We start from the raw sequence: 21,043 nt of genomic DNA on the forward strand, positions 1-21,043 counted from the left end.
TAAGGAGGACCAATTGGAGATAGGCACGCTAAGATCACATTTGCATGTAATTTTCATGCTACACATCCATGACTGCTCTATGTCTTTTACTATATTGATATACGTGACCATTTATGGGTTTAACCACGTTAAATGTGGTAAAAATCGCTTTGATCCTGTGGTAGTATAATCAATTAATGGATGAGATTGTTTTGAAATACCTATAATTATGATAGCAAAATTTAAGCGCTTATAAAGTTACAAACTATAAGAAAACATATGTAGCTCAAGTGGGAGATTTTTGGATTAAAATCTCTAATGTAAGCTCATATGTATTTGTGTGTATTGCTATATAAAAATTGACCCAAATAAAATGACCATTTTAGTAATTGTGGGTCATTGAGTATTAAATTATAATGAGCTAAATGTGTGAATACTTTAAGCGATATTTCTAATCTAATTTATTGAGGGAGTAAATTAGAAATACTAAAATTAATAACCTATTAAGTTATATAATGGTAGTGGTCCCTAAAAAACAAGAATAATTTTATTTTCATCTTCCTCATCAAGAGAGAAAATTAAAAAACTCTAAATCTTGTAGAAGATTATTAACTAAAATCACCACATAGATCATTTCTATAAGATCTATAAATTAAGATACACTTCCGTTTTAAGTTTTTCTCTTTGAATCAACAAAGATATTCTTTATATTTATGTCTATACACTTATAATAATATATAATATATTTATTTATAAAATTTAATTTTGTTACAACATATAAACAATCTCATTACAACTATAAATAAAACATTAAATAACTAAAAAATAGTTATTAAAGATGTAGTTTGATAAATAAATAATTTCAAAGAGTAAAAATAAATCTTGTTCCATATCCATATATATTTTTTAATTTTAAAATTTTTTCATCCATTATATAAAATTTTCTAATATTAAACCACTAAAGTAAATATTTCATAATATATATGGTAAGGAAAATAATAAAGTGGATAAGAAAGAAGAGAAGAGGTATTGGCTATAAAATAATAAACATAATATTGGAATGATAAAACTTGGTGTGTTCTCAAACAAAAGCGCCCATAGATGATGATGTTTTATTTTTTCCCAATCCTAGGAGAGTACTTCAATCACATTATTACATTACAATACAAAAACTCATTAATTAATTAAAATGAAACCGGGACACATGGTGGCGCCACGTGTCAACCGAAAAAGACTGATGAATACGTAACAATCATTCGTAGATTTATAGACACGTCAGCTTCTTCGTACTACAAATTGTAGGCTGTGGGTCCCATCCCCCTTAGTTGATGATGGAAGAGCTGAAGAGAAAAGAGAAGGTAGAGATTTGGAGAGATTACATGCTGCACGTTAAGAATTATTCCAATTGGATATTCGAATATCCATTTCTAACATATCCCAAATTTCAAAACATTTACATATATAATACTTTCTTTTTAGCTTATTAAAACGCACGCACTGAATCTCAAAGCTCAGCCAACAGAACACAACGACAATCCTGCCACAGATTATTTATAGGTACGTTTATTTCTTTCTTTTTCTTTTTGTCTATCTGTAATTATCATGTTGATTAGCAAACGTCTAATTTCTTGTTTTTGGTTTGGTTAGCGGATAATTATTTTCTAAGCAAGAATATTTGAGTTCTGGTGTAATTTTGACTTTTTTTATGGATGACTCTGTTTAAATTTTTTGATGAGATATTTATATGGACAATTATGAATTTTGTATTTGTACTTTCTATAAATATTGATCGAGTCGTGCCGTTCAGTATTATGGTGGAAAATTTCTCGTTTCCTTGACTTCGTATACCATGTAAATCTTTATTATTATTATTATTATTGTTAAATGTTTGTATATTTATATGCCTGACCGGTTCGGTTGCTTTTCGAGTTGGGTTTTGTCAAAATTTCCTTTTTCTGGTCGTTTGGGATGTGCTGATAACTTATCTATCTTCCTGGTGTTTGGTACAAATTTAATAAAATTATTTCATGGTCTTATAACTAATATAATTTCTGTTCATGACTTTTATTTATTTTTGGGAAATAATCCTTTATTAAGATTTTAAATTAACAGTTTTTTTCTACACTTTCTCGGAAGTAGATGAGAAAAACAAATTGATGATGAATTTACTCGTAATAACTATGTAAATAAACTACTATAAAATGATAATTGCTAACCTGCATTTTACAAATGAACCATGCCATAACTGTAGTTTTTTTTTTTTTCTCTTTCCCTACTATTTACAGGTTGAAGATTTTGAATTTGGTGTATAATATTAGAGGGAATCAAAGTAAAGCATGAGTTCATTGACTGAGAATGCACCTGAAGAAACTTGCAATAACAAGCCCCCAGGAATTAAGTTTGTGGAGTACATAAAAAGGTCTCCAGTTTCCTTTAAAACCCACCAAGCAATTGTTCTGATTGTGACATTTTTGGCATACGCTAGCTACCATGCTGCCAGAAAAACCACAAGTGTTGTGAAGAGTTCCCTTGATCCCCAATCAACAAAGTTGGGCTTGAATTTTGCACCATGGAGGATAACATACGTTGATGCTCCCCCAGAAAGCAGAAAGCTTTCTTGGGCTCTTGGAGATGGTTGGGCACCGTTTAGTGGATCGGATGGAACAGTGCTTCTCGGGGAACTTGATGTTGCGTTCCTCGCTGTTTATGCCATGGGAATGTATTTTTCTGGTCATCTTGGGGATAGATTGGATTTGAGGATCTTTTTAACAGTTGGAATGGTAGGAACTGGTGTGTTCACTTCCCTATTTGGTCTTGGTTACTGGGGAAACATCCATAGTTTTTACTACTTCCTTATAATTCAAATGGCTGCTGGTCTGTTCCAATCAACTGGTTGGCCTTCAGTGGTTGCAGTAGTTGGTAAATGGTTTGGAAAGAAGAAGAGAGGCCTTATAATGGGAATTTGGAATGCTCACACATCTATTGGAAACATCACTGGTTCTTTGCTAGCTTCTGCTTTATTGAGCTATGGATGGGGCTGGTCCTTTGTTGTGCCTGGTCTGTTAATAGCATTTGTTGGCTTGGTGGTTTTCTTCTTCTTACCAGTGAGTCCAGAGGCTGTAGGAGCTAATGAAATTGAACCACAGCAGCCAATGAAAATTGGGGAGTCAATGGAGGTACCATTGTTGAGGTCAGAGAGAGTGGAAAATGACAAAGCTGTAGGATTCCTAGAAGCATGGCAAATTCCAGGTGTTGCTCCGTTTGCTCTTTGCCTATTCTTTGCCAAATTGGTCGCTTACACATTTCTCTATTGGCTTCCTTTCTACATTAGCCACACAGGTACTAATTCTGTTCAGCTTATCATTCTATGCTTATCTTTTCATCATACTCATAAATTATGTTCATCACTAACTTTACATTGTTACATTTTGCAGCTATAGATGGCAAATACTTATCCAATGAGACTTCTGGAAACCTGTCTACATTGTTTGATGTTGGAGGTGTAGTTGGAGGAGTCCTAGCCGGTCACATTTCTGATCGCCTTAACGCAAGAGCAATAACAGCAGCGAGTTTCATGTACTGCGCCATTCCTGCTCTCTTCTTCTACCGTAGCTATGGACATTTGTCTTTAACTCTAAACATTGTGTTTATGTTCATAACGGGAATGTTTGTGAACGGGCCATACGCTCTTATAACAACCGCGGTATCAGCTGATCTTGGTACACATAGTTCGTTGAAAGGGAATTCGCGAGCACTTGCAACTGTAACAGCAATCATAGATGGAACAGGCTCGGTTGGGGCTGCAATTGGGCCCTTGCTAACTGGCTACATTTCTACTAGGAGTTGGAGCTTAGTTTTTACAATGCTGATGGGGGCAGCCCTGATTGCAGGATTGTTTCTTACTAGGCTTGTTGTGAGTGAGGTGACTGAGAAGATTCAAGAAGCTAGATCGCAAGGGGGATCACCCACAACGAGATCTTCTTCTTCTCCAATTGAAGAGGTATGATGTAGCCAACAATGATTTGTTTACACATGAGCAATTGTAAATATGTATGTTTTTGTGTGATTGATTTCTTGTCAAATGCAAGAAAAAGAAAAGTATAATTTGTTATTTACGTACATGGAGAGGATTTTTTTTAGCCTTCTCCTTGATTTTACTTTATGCTATAGAGGGAGATTTTCAGTGAAAGGGGGACAAAACAAAAGGTTGTTGGGTGAGGGGATAGAGTGTTGTGTGTTTGTTTTATTTAGCTCTCTGTACATTTTTGTACAAAATTTTGTGTCACATTCAAAAACCAATAAAAATTTCATCTATTCATGATTACATTATTCATCTATTTGGATCCTTAGTCTGTATTAATGAAATGAGAATTCAGTCAACTTTTTCTTTTTTTACTGGAAGAATTCAGTCAAGTTGTAGCACCATTCCAGTGGGTTGTGGAAAACTCATAATATATGTAACATGTTTTACAAATTATCAATTTTGGTGGGCAGGTGTGACTTCTTGTCCTAAAATTCATTGAACATAAGAAAAAGAGAAATCCAACTTGGCATATTTTGTGGGACCTGGCTGTAAAAAATAGACAATAGAAGAACTGCACCTTTTTATCTTTTTAGGAAATCTGTTACATTTGCTATTAATACTACATACTGACAAATGCTCTAAAAGGTCCAAAGCAAGTACTCATAATCACAACAAGAGTATGGAAAATACTGGTGTATTTTGGCAATTTAACTTAATCTCTAATAATCCCCCATATGGATGCATGGGAGATGGTGATGTTTTGGTTTGTACAAATAAATAATCATGTCAGTGGGAATGAGAATAAGCATGTACAATAAAGGATAAGGAAAAAGAAAAAGACTACTTTTACATGTATAGATATACTAGCTTACTAAATCATTTTCAAAACTAGAAAGGGACATATTTTGAACTATCCATACCATATACCACCAAGCACTATTTCTAATAATAATAATGATGAATGGGATAGGAAGATTACAACTCTTCACAAAAAGAAAAGGAAAAACAAAGGTCTGTTGCTTGTGAGAATTAATACCTGTATGAAAGTTGTTACCACACATTTAAAAATGAAAAAATAATTCATCAAACAAACAAATATATATTAAAAACAAGTGGCTTTGGGTTTATATGAAGGAATGAATTAATGCAAAGAAACAAGAAGGTATAAAAGAGTTGGGAGAGAGGTTTATAGGCCCCAAGAGAATTAAATCATCAATAAAAGCCAGAAACCATGAAACTTCCTGGTTCTTTCTCAAAAATGCCCATAGATTGTCTTTTCCTGGGACTAGATATGGACATGCAGACCTCAAGCATGGAGATGCCACGTGTTCAACTGAGATTAGTCGATCAAGTGAATGAAGATCAGCCGTTGATGCTGTCACGTCAGCTTCTCCGTACTCCAAATTGGAGGCGGTGGGTCCCTACTCTCCAGCAGGTGATGGTAAACTGAAGCAGAGAATTTTGAATTATTCCTTTTGGATATTCGAATATCCATTTTTCCCTGATCCGCCCGCCCAATTTCCAACTCACTTAATTATTTTTAGCCGGTCACTCGATTGACGCTTTTGCCCCAATCCCATGTTTTGAACTACGGCTCTGACGTGATGCGGGGATTCGTTAATATTCTACGATATTTTACGAAAATGCCCTTCAATGTTGTACCACCCTTTTGTTTTGAGTTTTTATTTTTTATTTTTTTCAAATGCTGTTTTTTTTTAATGAGTTTTAACCACCACCACCATTTGATTACATAAAAACTAAAAGGCATGTCGACTGTAGCAGCGCCGTTGGATCAAAAGGCACGATGTATTGTATTGGACGGTTCGGATTTCATGCCTGTTGAAATTTATGTTAGTTGAATTTTTATTTGGAATCTAACTTTGTAAAATGATTTTGTATTGACAAATGGTAATATGTGTTTTTTGTTTTTAAATAATCACGAATTTATTGTTGAAAGTTAAATGATACATTAATTATTAAAGTCTAATTAGTATTTTTTCTCTTTAACTTTCACATGTATCAAATCATGGTCCCTAATTTTTTTGGCCGTTAAAAATTCCCCTGAACTATTGAGATGGTTAGATTTAAAGATTTTTGTCTAATTTTAGTAAAAAAAATTCTAACGGATGAAAGTTTAGACGACATGATTTAGTACATATTAAAGTTTGAGGGGCATAATTTGGTAGATATCAAAGTCTGTGGAGCATGGTTTAGTACATAAAGAATCACTGAAACAATAAAAAATTGAATGAAATTAGACAAAAGTCCTTAAATATAACAATCTCAATAATTCAGAGAGAATTTTTAACCACCAAAAAAGTTCAGGGGGCATGATTTGGTATATGTCAAAGTTCGGGAGGAAAAAATCCTAATTAGTCGTTATTAAATACTAAGTAAATTCTTCCAATTAAGAAATCTTAATTTTTTTTTATCTGTAGTGGATATTATCATTTTACATTACATGTAGAAGATACATACGAGAAAAGACAAATAACAATGACCTAAAAGATCTAAAAAAAACAACCCCAATCAGAGACTCTAAGAAAAAGAAATGACAAAATCAACAACAATTCAACATTACTCTCTACAAAAGAAATAAAAAAACCTAACAATGAACAACTCGTAGGAGGAAAATCTTAGCAGCATAATTATGAGAATCTTGTACTTGTGAGAATGGACTCTCTTGAAAAAAAAAAAATATTTTAACTGCAAATAACTAACAAAAAAAATTAATTTATAAAAAGAAAGTTTAGAAAAAATTACAAAAATATCAAACACATATATGAAAAGATAAAATATTTTAAAATAATAATAATATTTTACAAAATAGTCTCAAAGGTTCTGGCCAATAGACTCAAAACTGTCCTTCCCTCTATCATATCGAGGAACCAAAGTGCTTTTCTTTCGGATAGGCTTATCTTTGATAAAATTTTTATTGCCAATGAACTCATAAATGCTATCCATCATAGAAAGAAGGGAAAAATTGGATGGGTTTCCATTAAATTGGATATGGAGAAAGCTTTTGATAAAGTTGAATGGAGTTTTGTCAAAGCCATTCGTATTCATATATGCTTTCCCATAAATCTTGTCTCCTTTATTATGAAATGCATCTCCACAGTTCACTATCGCATCTCCATCAACAACACCCACTCTGATCCCATCAGTCTTACTAGGGCTATAAGACAATGAGACCCTCTTTCCCCTTACATTTTTTACTGGTTGTTGAGGGGATTTCTGCTGCAATTCGGGTTCAAGAGCACATGAATAAACTGACAAGGATCTGTCGCATTGCCCCTGTCATTTCTCATCTTCTTTTGCTGACGACAGTATTCTTTTTTCTACTATGTCCAAGAATTCTAGTGCTGCCATAACTGACATTTTCAACCTTTATCAAAAGGCCACTGGGCAAACGGCTAATCTGGCAAAATCTTCTATTATGTTCTCGCCTAATACCCCCTCAGACTCTATTTCCCAGTTTAAAAATTCCCTAAGTATTTTCAGTGAGGGTTTTCCTAGTAACTACCTTGGGGTTCCTCATGGTAAAGGCAAACTCAATTCTGAGCAGTTTCACCACTTGGTTCAAAAAGTTGCTTCCAAATTGAACATTTGGAATGCTAAGTTCTTTTCCAAAGCTTGTAAGGAAACTCTCATTAAGGAGGTTGTCTAGGCTGTTCTTTCATATGCCATGTCGTGTTTCAGGATCCCCAAAACCACTTGTCACTCCATCTAGTGTCTCATCTCTAAGTTCTGGTGGGGTTATGATAGTAATAACAACAAAATTCATTGGGAGGGCTGGTCTACTATCTGCAATTCTAAATTTTTTGGTGGTCTTAGTTTTCGTTCTTTTATTCATCACAACCAAGCTTTGATTGCCAAGCAAGCTTGGAGAATATGGACTCAGCCTACTTCTCTCCTTCACTCTCTTCTCAAGGCCAAATACTTCAAAAACTCTGATTTTCTTCATGCTACTATTGGTCACTACTCTTCTCAAACCTGGAAAAGTCTTCTCTAGGGGCGTCAGCTTCTTAATTGCGGCCTCATTTGGAAAGGGGGTGATGGAAAACCGTTTCCCTAACTCATGACAAATGGATTCCTGGACTTCACTCTCTTTATTTCCTTACCAATATTGATCCTTCTAACCTAACTGTATCTTTCTGCTTCTTGGATCATAGCGACAATTGGCATATCCCTACCCTTAGGCATCACCTCCCTCCTTAATTACCAGGTCCAGGAAATCCTTAAGGTCCCTATTGACCCTTATCAAGGTGATAGTCTTATTTGGGGTCAGCACCATTCTGGGATTTTCACAGTCAACTCGGCTTATCACCTAGCTAACTCCATCCCTAACCCTTCCCAGGCAACCACCTCCAACCCCTTAAGCCAAATCTCTTGGTGGAAAGTTGTTTGGAATAACAAAATCTTACCAAAAATGAAGCACTTCACCTGGAAAGCCTATCACCATATCCTTCCTTGCTCTCTTAATCTCCACCATAAAAAAGTTCTCCCTCACCCTTATTGTCCACTTTGTCAGTCCCAAATCGAGACTGTTACCCATGCCATGCTGCAATGCCCCAAGGCTAAGTCTGTTTGGAAGAGTTCTTCACTCAGATTTTTTCATTGAAAACCATAGATATGATATAAAGCATTTTTACCTTACAGGTTTGAAGACTCTTAGCAAAGACCAATTATGGCTTCTGTTGGCTTTAGCCTGGTAGATTTGGAATTCAAGAAATAATAAAATTTTCAATTGCAAGTCTAACTCATTTCATGATGCAGAAAATATTGTGAAGAATCTTTTGCAGGACTATCAACAAGCCCAGCTGCTTAATTCCCTATCTTTTGGAAGCAAAGTCACCTTCACTCCGGGCGTCTCAACCCCAGTGGGGTCCCAAGGAAGCTTTTCTCGCCCTCAATCTAGTTTCAAGCTCAAAGTGGATGCAACTTTTAGTTCCAAGTTTCAAAAGTCTGGTTTAGGTGCTTCAGTTTTTAATGATCATAACCAGAGAATAGTCGGCCTTTCAAAGAGTATTGCAGGTGCCTCAACGCCAATTTTTGCAGAAGCTTAGGCCTTTCTAGCAGCCCTGCAGTTGTGTTCTGCAATCTGTATCCCCATCACCAGTATTGAGTCAGATTGTTTACAATTAGTCGAATTAGATTTAGCATTATTTGAGAGATCAAAACCAGTGCACCAGATTGATTTTTAACCTGGGCACTGGGCCCAACACCAAGTCAACTTGAGCGCTGGGCCCTGTTTCCAAGGGATCGGGTTTGTGGTTTTTTCCTTGAGTTTTCTTGAATCTTTATTATTTTCGATGACAAAAAAAAATGCTTGGAACACTTTTTCGAGAACTTGAATGGAAAGAGCTCAGGTTGACAATATGTCAACCTGGGCGCTGGGCCTAGTGCCAGATGTCAACCTAAGTACTGGGTCCCAATTATAGCCCTTCGAAAGTTCCTTTTAGTCCCCAAAAATAGTTGAATCTTAATCTTTGTTGAAAACGGAGAAGATGCTTAGAAGAGTTCTAGGAAAACATCATCGAAATCAGCCCAAGTTGACAAAATATCAACCTAATTGCTGACACCAAGTGTCAACTGATACGACTAAGTATTTATATTCAGTTTTAATTAAACAAGTTTCTCAAATAAAATAAAAATAATTATTTTATTAAATAATTTTTTTGTAAAAAAATAAACTGTCACAATACACCAACTAGCTCAACTCAGATAGCTTGATCGAACGGACAAACAAACGACGTACACATGTGGTGAGTCAAGTGTGTGAAGCTCTTACCTATTTCTACAAAACTGGATACCCCTTAAGCCCCAACTCCAAGTTCTAAAATTGTACCTTATATATCCTTGTAAATAAAAACTCACATCTCATGTCGGCCTCTCTTCATATCGCACATATATCTCATGTGGGGCTCTCTTCATATCACACATTTTTCTATTTTGTCAAAGAATCACTTAATTTTAAAAAAGATCCAAGAATAAATTGTGCATGAACTTGAATCCATTGATATACTAGGATGATGCATTGAGAGTAATGTATATTTTTTTTAATTACACCAAGTATAAATGTATATAAACTTGCAGAGTTTGTATATATATGCGATACATTTATCGCACCGTCTATTAACGTATAATTACAAAAAAATAGAGGGTACATAACATATAATTACGATGTATAACAATATACACAACTCTATTTCTATGATCATAATTTGCAACATATGGTGAAACGCCTATAATGGTATAGGAAGGGGTGTACTATTATCAAATTCTATACCAATCAAAACCTTATAAATATCTCATATATATTTTAATAATATTAATACATGCCATGTTTTTTAAAAGTGGGAAGAGATCTACTTAAAAACAAAATAGAAGGCATGGATTTTGTGTTATTCTTGTAAAGTATTTCAAGTTCAAGTTTTATATCATCTTTGAGCTAATTAGAGTGGCTAGTTATGCATTCTCCTATAGTGTTTTCTTGCACGTATTAGATGTCATGTGTAGTATTTTTCAAGTGTCAAATTCCACATCCATGGAGTTGGAGTTTATTTATAACAAAACATATCGTATAAACTATTTAAATAGGATAATTAATAGTTGATATGCCATTTTTGGAAGATTATTAATTATAGAAATAATTGAAGAGAGCAGATAAGAAGAAGAAATTAGACGCATGTAGATCTTGATTTCCTTGAAAAGCGCATATAGATCTTTCTAGTTCACACTTTTTATTTTATCTTTTCTTTTCACGAATTGTCATATTCGTTGAAATTAATAAGAGTAGTTTGAGCATCCAGCTATATATAATGCAACCTTTCAAAATTTATTCGATACTTCCAAATATAATCATTCCTACAAAAAAATATCACTAATTATCATTTTCGTTATTATTTTTTTAACAAATTTATTATTTTTTATAATTAATAAATAATTATACTATTTATCGTGGCATTCAATTATTGAGTCTCAATTTATTAGTTTTCAAATTATAATATAAAGTGTTTTTACAATGCACTCTAAAAGAAAAGTATATAAGTGCATTCATATTTGTTTTGACATTTAGAAAAATTTTCAGTTAAATTTTTTATAGATGTGTATGTTATAATTATTTAAAATATTCTTCAAAATTTTGAGAAATTCAAAATAATTTATAATATAAAAAATAGTATTCAAATAGTTTATTTTACATGCCTATAAAATAAGAAAAATTGTGTGTGCAACAGACTGTTTGAATCATATTTTGTATTAAACATTTTTAAATTTCTCAAAATTTTACAGTATATCTTAAATAACTATAACGTACACGACCATAAAAAAAATAAACTAAATTTTTTCTTAAATGCTGAAATAGATAGGATTGCATCAATATACTCCTTTTAAGATGATTCGTTGTAAACTTTTTTTAAAATTGCATACTTGTTATAGCACAGAGCTCTAGCAATGGGGTAATACGAATGAATATATCTAAAAAATATTCATAATAATATAATATATATTATATCAAATATTATACATATATTTTGAAGAAAAATAAAAAGTTCTATTAATAAATAAATTAGATAATAGTCTATTACACGATGATATATTATTTAAAGAGTTGAATCAACAATATTAATATTGTTTACAAAAATAAGAAAGAAAACTTTAATAACACCTTCAACTAAAAGACTAAAGCTAGTGGTGAAGCATTAAAGAAGCGCGAAGAATGCCATATCTCCAATTCGAATAAATATGTGCACATATCAATGACTATCAGTCAAAGATCATCTAATAAAAATTAGGTAATAGCAACCATACTATTAAATTTAGAATAAAAATAGATAATCAAATGACCAACCATGATAATAACAATCATAATAAAAAATCACCTTATAAATCATGGGGTCAATAAAAATTTGAGAATTCCCCAGATCTGACCATGGACAAAGATATGCGACCAATACAAACGTGCTTTGAGCCAATTGAGATGCCCCCAACGTCTCAAAAATAAACATGACTAAAATCTCCTTCCATGAATAAACCCTACTATCAAACCAATAGCAAAGTAGTGTATCAACACTATTATTAAAAATATGAACAATGCAAAAAGGCAAAAAAATAAATAAAAACATTATAAGAAAATAGTCAACACAGCCTGAAAGCCAACCCAAATCCACCAGCCATCGCCAATTCCATAACAAATCCCTTGGACAACCCCCACCACCAAAAATGGTCACCCTTAGCCTCACCCAAAATCAATCTAAAGCCATCTAAAACCGTACATGACACTTTCAACACCCATGTCCCAGATCCGAAGCCAAAACCCTACGAAAACCAATCTTGACCAAGATCCATAAATTTGAAGGAAGATATACCAAAACCTTTGCACCGAAAAAACCAGTTTAGGACGATATCCAAAAAACCTTAACACCCCACTCCCAAAGAACAACCCGCCATAGAATATGAGAAAACTAAGGAAAGGAACGAACCACATTATACTCACCAACAAATAGGGACTTTCCAACCAGAGCCACGTCCAAGGCCAGAGACAGCTGGTGCCCTAGTTAGAAAAAATCTATAATCAGCCGCGCATATCAAATATTATATTTAGTTGCACATGTTAAAATTAATTATAGATTAATCATTTATGAACTTTTAATTGTTGAATAGAATTAAATTCATTTAAAATTAATTTTAATAATAAAAATGACATAAAATTTATGACAATAAATAAGTAAATTATTCTTAGTTCTCGGTTCATTTACCGTATGGTGAAAAATGGAAGGAAAGAAAACTTAAGAGAGAAAAGTAAAGATACTATAAAAATGAGTATGTTTGGTATGGGAGAAAAATATAGGCATGCACCATTAAAATTTATTTAGGGGTATTCATAAAATACCCAATCCAATTTAATCTGCACGATCCAATCCAATTCAATTCGCAAAGTGTGAATATTCGCACTTGGCAGATTGAATTGGATTGGAAAATCTAAAATCTGCACTTGTGCATATTGAATGTTGATTGACATGTAAAATTAACCCATTAAATCCAAGCTACACATATTTATATATATACAATAAATATTTTAATGTAAAAAATAGTAGTTTAAAAATCTAATACATATATGATACAAATATATTTCAAAACATAGTAGTCAAATGTATATACTATATTCCATTCTTACTTATAAAAAAAAATAATCTAAAATAAAATTAAATATTTTTTATATATACAAATTTTTTTCTTCTTGCTTTGAATTTTTTATTTTATTTATTTTAATTTGTTGTGTATGATACATAAAACAATAATAATTTTCTTTATTTTATTGTTATTTATGTGAAAAAAATATATATTTTTAATACATATTAAATAATTTATTATTAAAAAATAATCAATTTAAAATAATTGATCTAATCTGCACTTTTATATATTGGATTGGATTGAATTTGAGTTACTACATAGATTGTATTGGATCTAAAATATAAAATCCGTACTTAGTGTGAATTGGATGCACTTTAAGCAAAATAATGCAAATTGATCAGATGAACACTCCTAAATTTATTCACCCAAAAATGAAGAGAAAAAGAATGTGAACAAAAATATGTGTAAATTACTAAATTATCATCACTAATAATTATTAGAATTAAAATCATATAAGAAAATAGTAATTTCATATAAGAAAATTTTTTCTCCTTCTTATTTACCAAACATCATAGAAGGAATTAACTTTTTTTACTTTTCTTCAAAAAATTTCTATCTCCTTTTTTTATTCATTCTTACCAAATTTAGTTTTCTACTTTTTAGGTGATTCTTCTAAGGCTATTCTTTTAAAAAATAAATAAATACTTTGACAAAAAAAAAAAATCTAACATCAAAAAGATTGTTATTTGTTTATTTAAGTTTTTTTGATAAAAAATATAGGAAAAAACCTAAATTAGCAATACTCGTACAAAAGTTGGTAGGGATATCATATCAATACTTGGACAATCCATAATATGATCTAATGATATAAATATAGTCAGTTGTTTAGTTTTATTTTTGGTATGTTGTTTAGTATTTTTATGAGTATTTTGTAATCCTAATATTTTTGTTTTTATTTTTGTTATTGTTATGTCTTTGTTTGATTTTTTTTATTGGAAGATTATTGACTTTCACATATATTTTAATGAGGACTTGAAGTTCTTGAATAAGATAAGTTTTTCATACTTTTCTTTTAATGCAATTAGTTTTTAAGATTTATTAGTTTATTGATTTAAAAGGGTTATTATTATTTTTTTAAAACATTTTTGTAAGAATTCTTACTGTTATTTACATAAACTATGTGGACATATTAATAATATTAGAGCATTTTCTACTAGAGAAAAGTAGCAAAAAATAAATTTTATAGTTGTAATGTAACTCGCAAGTAGACTGCCTATTATATTCTCTAAGATATTTTTTTTGTTATTTAGATCTTTCTTAAATGATATTATTAATTAATTATCTAATTTTTATAGACATTTCTAATTTATATTTATTGTATATATGAATTAGCAGTTCATACTTTGAAAGTGTGTGATAAACTAATTTGAATATATTAAACTCAAATTATTTCAATGAATTTTGTTTGTTAAAAAAAAAAAAGCTCAAAGATGAATACCTTTTTTTTATTATTTATTATTATTATTTTTCAAAAAATACAAAAAAGTGATGAGATATTGTTTTGGTGCAAAAGAGTTACTGATGAGAAAACCAACATCTTCTACGACATTTGACTCATATAGATACTTCCTAAAACTCTGACGGGAGTAGCACGTGGTGGTCGATTTGGCTACTTAGCCAGGTATTTGTTGGATTTTGTTTGATGTTATATGTAATGTAACGCACTGACTCTCAGGGACGCCACGTGTGTGCTTTTATAAACTTATTATTACTAATCTTGTAATTTTAGAAAAGTGTGGTTTAATTAAAACCATTAATTAAATTCAAAATAAAGACTTTCATTTTAAATACTGTCGTAATATGGGGATCCCCTGCTAATAAAATTCTCTTACAACTGATTACAAAACTGTTAATACAAGAATGGGTTATACATCCAATCATAGAAAAGGGTTGATCCTGCTTCACGAAAGCCAAGACAACACGGTTGATATGTACATTGCTGGGAAACCTCCAACTCATGGCCGAACACAGCTCCTAACTTCCTTACCTGCACCATAAAACACCTGTGAGTCACAGTGACTCAGCAAGAAAAGCTACAAGATAAAAAAAATCATAGAAAGTAATAGCAAATTTCAGTACAACAGATTATACATGTCAATAGGTCATACTCTTTCAACATACATATACGATTCAACATCTATATGAACAAACTTATTGCAAAATTAAGAGTATTTATAGCTATACATAATCAACAACCTCATTGTTTCATAAATACTTACTTTCAATGCTTCATAAAGCACTCTAGTTCATACATTAGCATATCCACACAATTTCAGTGCTTCAAAAGCATTCTAATCATATATGATTAGAACCATGTATTCTTACATCCCTAGGCCACTGAGACTGGAAGAAAAATGACCAATTTCATAAGCAATATAACATTCATTCAATCATACTACAGCAGAAATGTACTCAATTACAATTCATCACATAATATTACGCTTGATCCATTTCACAACATCGTAACCACCCAATTTCAGTACTTCATAAAGTACCCTTACATATGTCACTATCGTCGCCCGATACAGCAAACGATAAGTAAGAAACCTATCTGCGGTTTAGGAGTAATTATTCATAACAGTAATGACCGCTTCCAATCCTCATCACCCGTTAACCACGAGCTGCGTATGTCGCTATCATTGCCCAATAAAGCGAACGATAAGTAAGAAACCTAACTGCGGTTTTAGGAGTAATTATTCATAACGGTAATGACCGTTTCCAATCCTCACCACGAGCTGTGTATGTCACTATCGTTGCCCGATAGAGTGAACGATAAGTAAAAAACCTAACCACGGTTTCAGGAGTAATTACTCATAACGGTAATGATTATTTCTTAATTCATTCACGACAACGGTGATAACCGTGTTCTTCCCTTAATCATAAACAATTCACAAACAAAACTAATCATTTCTCATCATTACCTCAGTTACCGTCGAGTCGCAACAACTACATATTATTAATCTTGATCAAGATCGAGTCACTACAAATACATATCGTTAATCTTGATCTTATTGAGGCACTAACGATTATAACCAATTCATATTTAGCTACTTAACGGTACATCAAACTTTCTTACCTTAGTCCAGAAATTTAGCGTACATGCTGACCTTAAGTGGAATCAAAGCTTGATGATCCCGGGTCCTATGTCACGACAACAAAAATTAACAACTTATTCCAAACTTTGGAATAACCCTAACTTCGTAACCGGACATAACTAACTCTCCACTGATTAAGAATAATTCAAGCATCATTAAAATATCCTATTCTAAGCTCTGGGAAACACCCCGAACAAAACCAGTTTCCAAGCCTAAAACTAGGTTTTCCCCTGCTGCCAAAATCGGTTGACCGGTTTCACTATGCCTTTGAAACCGGTTAACCGATTTTCCCTGCTGCAGAAATGAGAAAACCCTGGTTTGTTGCTCCAAAACCCAACCAAATCTCTTCTAAACCTGTTCAAACTTTCCGGAATAGCTTTATAACATAAAAATCAGATAACCAAACATTCAAAACTTAACAACACCTCAAATTAACAAAATCACCATGCTTGAGTGAACTTTGAGTTCATAAACTCAATTCTTAAAGATTTCAAACTTAACAGCCCTAGAATCATCAAATTCAAACTTAAACAACCTTGAATCAAACGTAGAAATCATTCTCTGAATTCAATTTAAACCTACAGCCACGAAATCCTAAAACCCTAGTCTAAAACCAACCTAAAAACTTGAAAATCTTAAGCCCACATAGCAAGAATCTTACCTCAAAGCCTCTAGGTTGAACTTAGATACAAAAATCTGCTGGAATTCAAGGAAAATGATGAAGAATTTTCCCTTGGTTGGCTGGCTTCTAGCTTGGAGAGGGAGGGATGAGGCAATTAGGTGTTTCCTTCCTTTCTAAGTTAATAACTTATAACCTTCAAAAATATTCAGCATTTAACTAACATTAATTAAATAAAATTTAGACCAATTAACATTAAAAAACAAAGTGAATTAACCTAAGAAATGACCATATTACCCATCTTGATAAAACTTAAACTATACTATACTTAAGGGTATTTAAGTAATTTCTAACTAATCCGCCAAACTGACAACTTAAAATTTTAAACTAGTCCTGTCTAATTCCAATTCAACTCATCCTTTAATGTCGTGACATTTCTGACCACTCTGTCAAGTTCCCATGGCCGCCGACCCAAAAATATTTTATTTTAAAAAAAATGGTTTTTACAATACCCCTATAATCCGATAAAATCTTCGTAAGTAATAAATTACGCTTTATTTATTCATTTACCCAAATTTCACTAATTAACTAGTAATTAGCATAAGTAAGATTATAATCTTACTCTAATATCCATATATTTACATATTTAATAAAATATGTCCAAATAAATATCAATAAAATTTTTGGGATTTAACATGTAATATAAATTATTCCATTATTTATCGTGATTAACAATATTTTTGTTTCATAAAAAGAAAAAAAAAAGGACAATTTTCATTTATATACAAGTAGATGAATAATATTGTAAAAAATGTGCAAAAAAATATAATTACATAATTCTATAGAATTTTATGAATATTTACAAATAAACATATATGTTTACAATTTTAACTTATTGATTACTTTCAATTGATTTTTTTAAAAAAAAACGCATAAAACTAAATATGTAAATATAAAAGTTAATATTTATATTTTGATATATTACTAAAATAATATGTTTGCTAAAATATAATATGAAATTAAAAAAGAACATACAAACACATTTATAAATTTTATTTATATTTTATAAACAATGCATATACATGTTTATTAAATATTTGATTGGTATTATTAATGTTTATAATGTTATCATTAATCTAGTATGTTTATTATGATAATAAATATAATTTTTTTTATTAAAATATCATAATAATTTTAAAAATAGAACACTTAAGTTTATTTATTTGAATAAATACTTTAAATAACACTTATGTTTATTAGTTATTGAAAAATATATTTAAAAAAATAAAAGAAATTGTAATTAAATGTGGTCTTATGTATAAACACTATGTTTATATTATTATTGATAATGTTTATTAATTATAAATCTAATATATTTGTTATGATAATGTTTGTTGATGATATGTTTTTTTTTGACCAAGTGTGTGATAATATGTTGATATAATGTGTTTATTAAAATTTAAATACAAATTTATAAATAAAACATGTATGTTTATTGTTTATTTTTACCATATATAGTTTATGCATAAAAATTAAGAATATATTTCTCATAGTTAATAAAATATATTATAATTTATAAATAATTTTTTATGCACATATGATGTAATTAAGTATTATAATGTACATAAAATTATAAATTTCCCGAAAAAAAAAATCAGAGAGAGCAATTAAGTTCAAACAACTCAAAAACTTGTTGATTATTATTTTCAACCCCTTCTAACACTTTGAACCAACAACCGAGTTTTTGATACTCTTATAAACACAACCCAATGTTAATTGGCTAGCGGTGAGCAAATATTAAATCATCTAAGTTGTATTTTCAACCATGTTATTGAAATTATGAAAATGTTAGTTCAAAGTTCCAACATGCCTAACTTGGCCAAATAAGTTGTTCTAAAAGTTTTATAAAATTGTTCATGTAATTTTCCGAAAAATAATTTGGTATTTAATTGGACATATTTTATTAAATATGTAATTATTTTGGTAATGAAGTAAGATTATGATCTTACTTAGATTAATTAGCGTGGATTTATTAAATGATCAAATAAAATATAAGTTATTAATTACGAAGATTTTATTGGAATATGTGGGTGTCGTGGATACAATTTTTGAAATAAAATATTTTTAGGCCTAACGACCGTGGAAACTGGACAGAGTGGTCAGAAATGTCACGACATTTAGGGATGGATTATTTTGGGAATATTCTGGATTAGTTTAGAATTTTAGAAAGTGGGTTTTGGCGGATTAGCTAAAATTACCAAATTGCCCCTAGGGTGTGTTTAGTTTAGTTTTTGGGGAGAAGGGTATATTGGTCATTTTGCTTGGAAAAGTGGTTTGTTTTATTTAATTATGAGCTGGCTGCTATTTAAAAAAAAAAATAAAAGAAAAAGGGAATTTAATTTTTACTAAAGGATTAAAATACAAGAAGAAGTTAGAAGGAAAATCTCTAAGTTCTCTCTCACCTCTCATTCGGCCTAGAAGGAAACCAAGGGGGATTCAATTTTTCCAGCATAGTTTAGCACCAATTTTACCTAGAAAACCAATCCTAGTGGTATCCAATTCTTGAGGTAAGCTTTTTATCATGTTGTTCTTGTTTTCTTTAAGGTCTAGACAAGGTTTTGGTTAGGGTTTTAGGTTTGTAGGGGCTGTGACGTTAAATTATGGTTAGGGTAAGTTTCTAGGATTGTTTTTATGCTTTTTTGAGTTTGAATTGAGTAGAAATAGGGACTGTTTAGTTGGATTTGTTGGAGACATTTGCGCTTTTGGTTTCCTTTAGTCAGGGATGTCATCACAACTTCCATTCTTGTCATTTTCTCAAGCATTATGACATTAAATTAGTCATGTCGAGATAACTTATTTTTCAGTTAATTGAAACTTTTTGGCCATAATGATCACCATGGGATCTGACTCGTCGAGATTATCTTTTTCTCCAACACCACCATTAGTAGATTTGTCTTGGTGATCATCCTTCGGTGTGTCTTGAGGATCATCTTTCGATGTGTCTTGAGGATCATCTTCAACATCATCAGAACTATTCTCTCTTGATTCATCATCTTCGAATACAGGAACGTCCAGATTTGTGTCTTTGCTAGATTTAGTTCGGGGTGAGTATCATGATTACTAATCGTAATCTTCAAATGGTATCACTACTTCCTTCAGCTCTCAATGAAAGTACAAAAATATTTACTCAAATTTTGAAAAACTAATTATAATAAATTTAAATTGAAGAAATAAATGATTCAGAAAAAGAAATAAGAGCAACACACAAAGTTTTTACGTAGTTGGGACATTAACAAGCCTTAGTTTACGAGTCAATATTATTATGTATTTTTAGCTAAAAAATCCTTTGGGAATACAATGAGTATCAGTTTTCTATTTTTTCCTGAACAAATATTGCAAGAGAATCAACCCTTTATCTAAAGGATTTGTTGGGTATGAATAGTATTATGAGAATTATACTTAGTTTTTCCTTTCTTCCTCTAATAGGGAGTTTACATGAAAATACATAAGGTTGGGTTGTCCTCGTGCGACCCAGCCCATAAGAGGATAGATGTATTGACTAGGAGGGTTGGATATGATTGAGTTGTCAATACTGTATTTTATAATTTTGGGTAATTAATTATGAATTAATTGTTTGATCTCCATTTTATGTAGTTTCCCTTTTTAACTTGATATGGTCTTTTATTCGAGATTTGAGGAGAGCTAATTCCTTATTTGGTGCGCTTAAATAGAAAGGAAAATCAGACTTGTCTTCCATGAACACACAATTTGGCCCTCTGAGCTCGCGGTACTGGAGTTGTTTCCGGATGCGGGCTGTCATTGGCAGAAGCTTATCTGGTCATGGAGCTTAAGTACCTTCTTGGAAGGTCTTGTCTAACTTAGGCTTGACCCAAATTATCTTCTTTAGGCCTACTGGTGGGCTTTAGATGCTGACATGAAATCCACGTGTCTCCCTTGTCAGAAACGCAGATAACACCAAGCATTGTAGCATAATGAACAAGTGGCAACAGTTAAAATTTTCCTATCATACAAAGTAATAATTAAAAGGATAAGAGACTGGAAGTCATTCCACTATTTGGCTAACAAGAAATCTAGTTTCATATTTTGATTTGGAGAATGCAAATCATACAA

The 21,043-nt window shown here is 31.5% G+C and overlaps 1 protein-coding gene across 1 annotated transcript; it reads left to right on the forward strand.

Annotated features, from left to right (window-relative positions):
• Positions 1-1,314: 1,314 nt before the first annotated feature.
• Positions 1,315-4,303, forward strand: LOC115703565 (putative glycerol-3-phosphate transporter 1). The gene is made up of 3 exons (XM_061102587.1): positions 1,315-1,536; positions 2,265-3,318; positions 3,414-4,303. Exons 2-3 carry the CDS (start codon positions 2,316-2,318, stop codon positions 3,983-3,985), a joined length of 1,575 nt encoding a protein of 524 aa, XP_060958570.1. The 5' UTR covers positions 1,315-1,536; positions 2,265-2,315; the 3' UTR covers positions 3,986-4,303.
• The last annotated feature ends 16,740 nt before the right edge of the window (positions 4,304-21,043 follow it).

The sequence above is a fragment of the Cannabis sativa genome, chromosome 1 (genome assembly GCF_029168945.1).
Source record: "Cannabis sativa cultivar Pink pepper isolate KNU-18-1 chromosome 1, ASM2916894v1, whole genome shotgun sequence".
In the NCBI taxonomy this organism is placed as follows: Eukaryota; Viridiplantae; Streptophyta; class Magnoliopsida; order Rosales; family Cannabaceae; genus Cannabis; species Cannabis sativa.

Coding starts and splice junctions, on each gene's coding strand:
- LOC115703565 (XM_061102587.1), top strand. CDS start 2,316: ATGAGTTCATTGACTGAGAATGCACCTGAAGAAACTTGCAATAACAAG. Junction 3,319..3,413: donor TTTCTACATTAGCCACACAG/GTACTAATTCTG, acceptor TACATTTTGCAG/CTATAGATGGCAAATACTTA.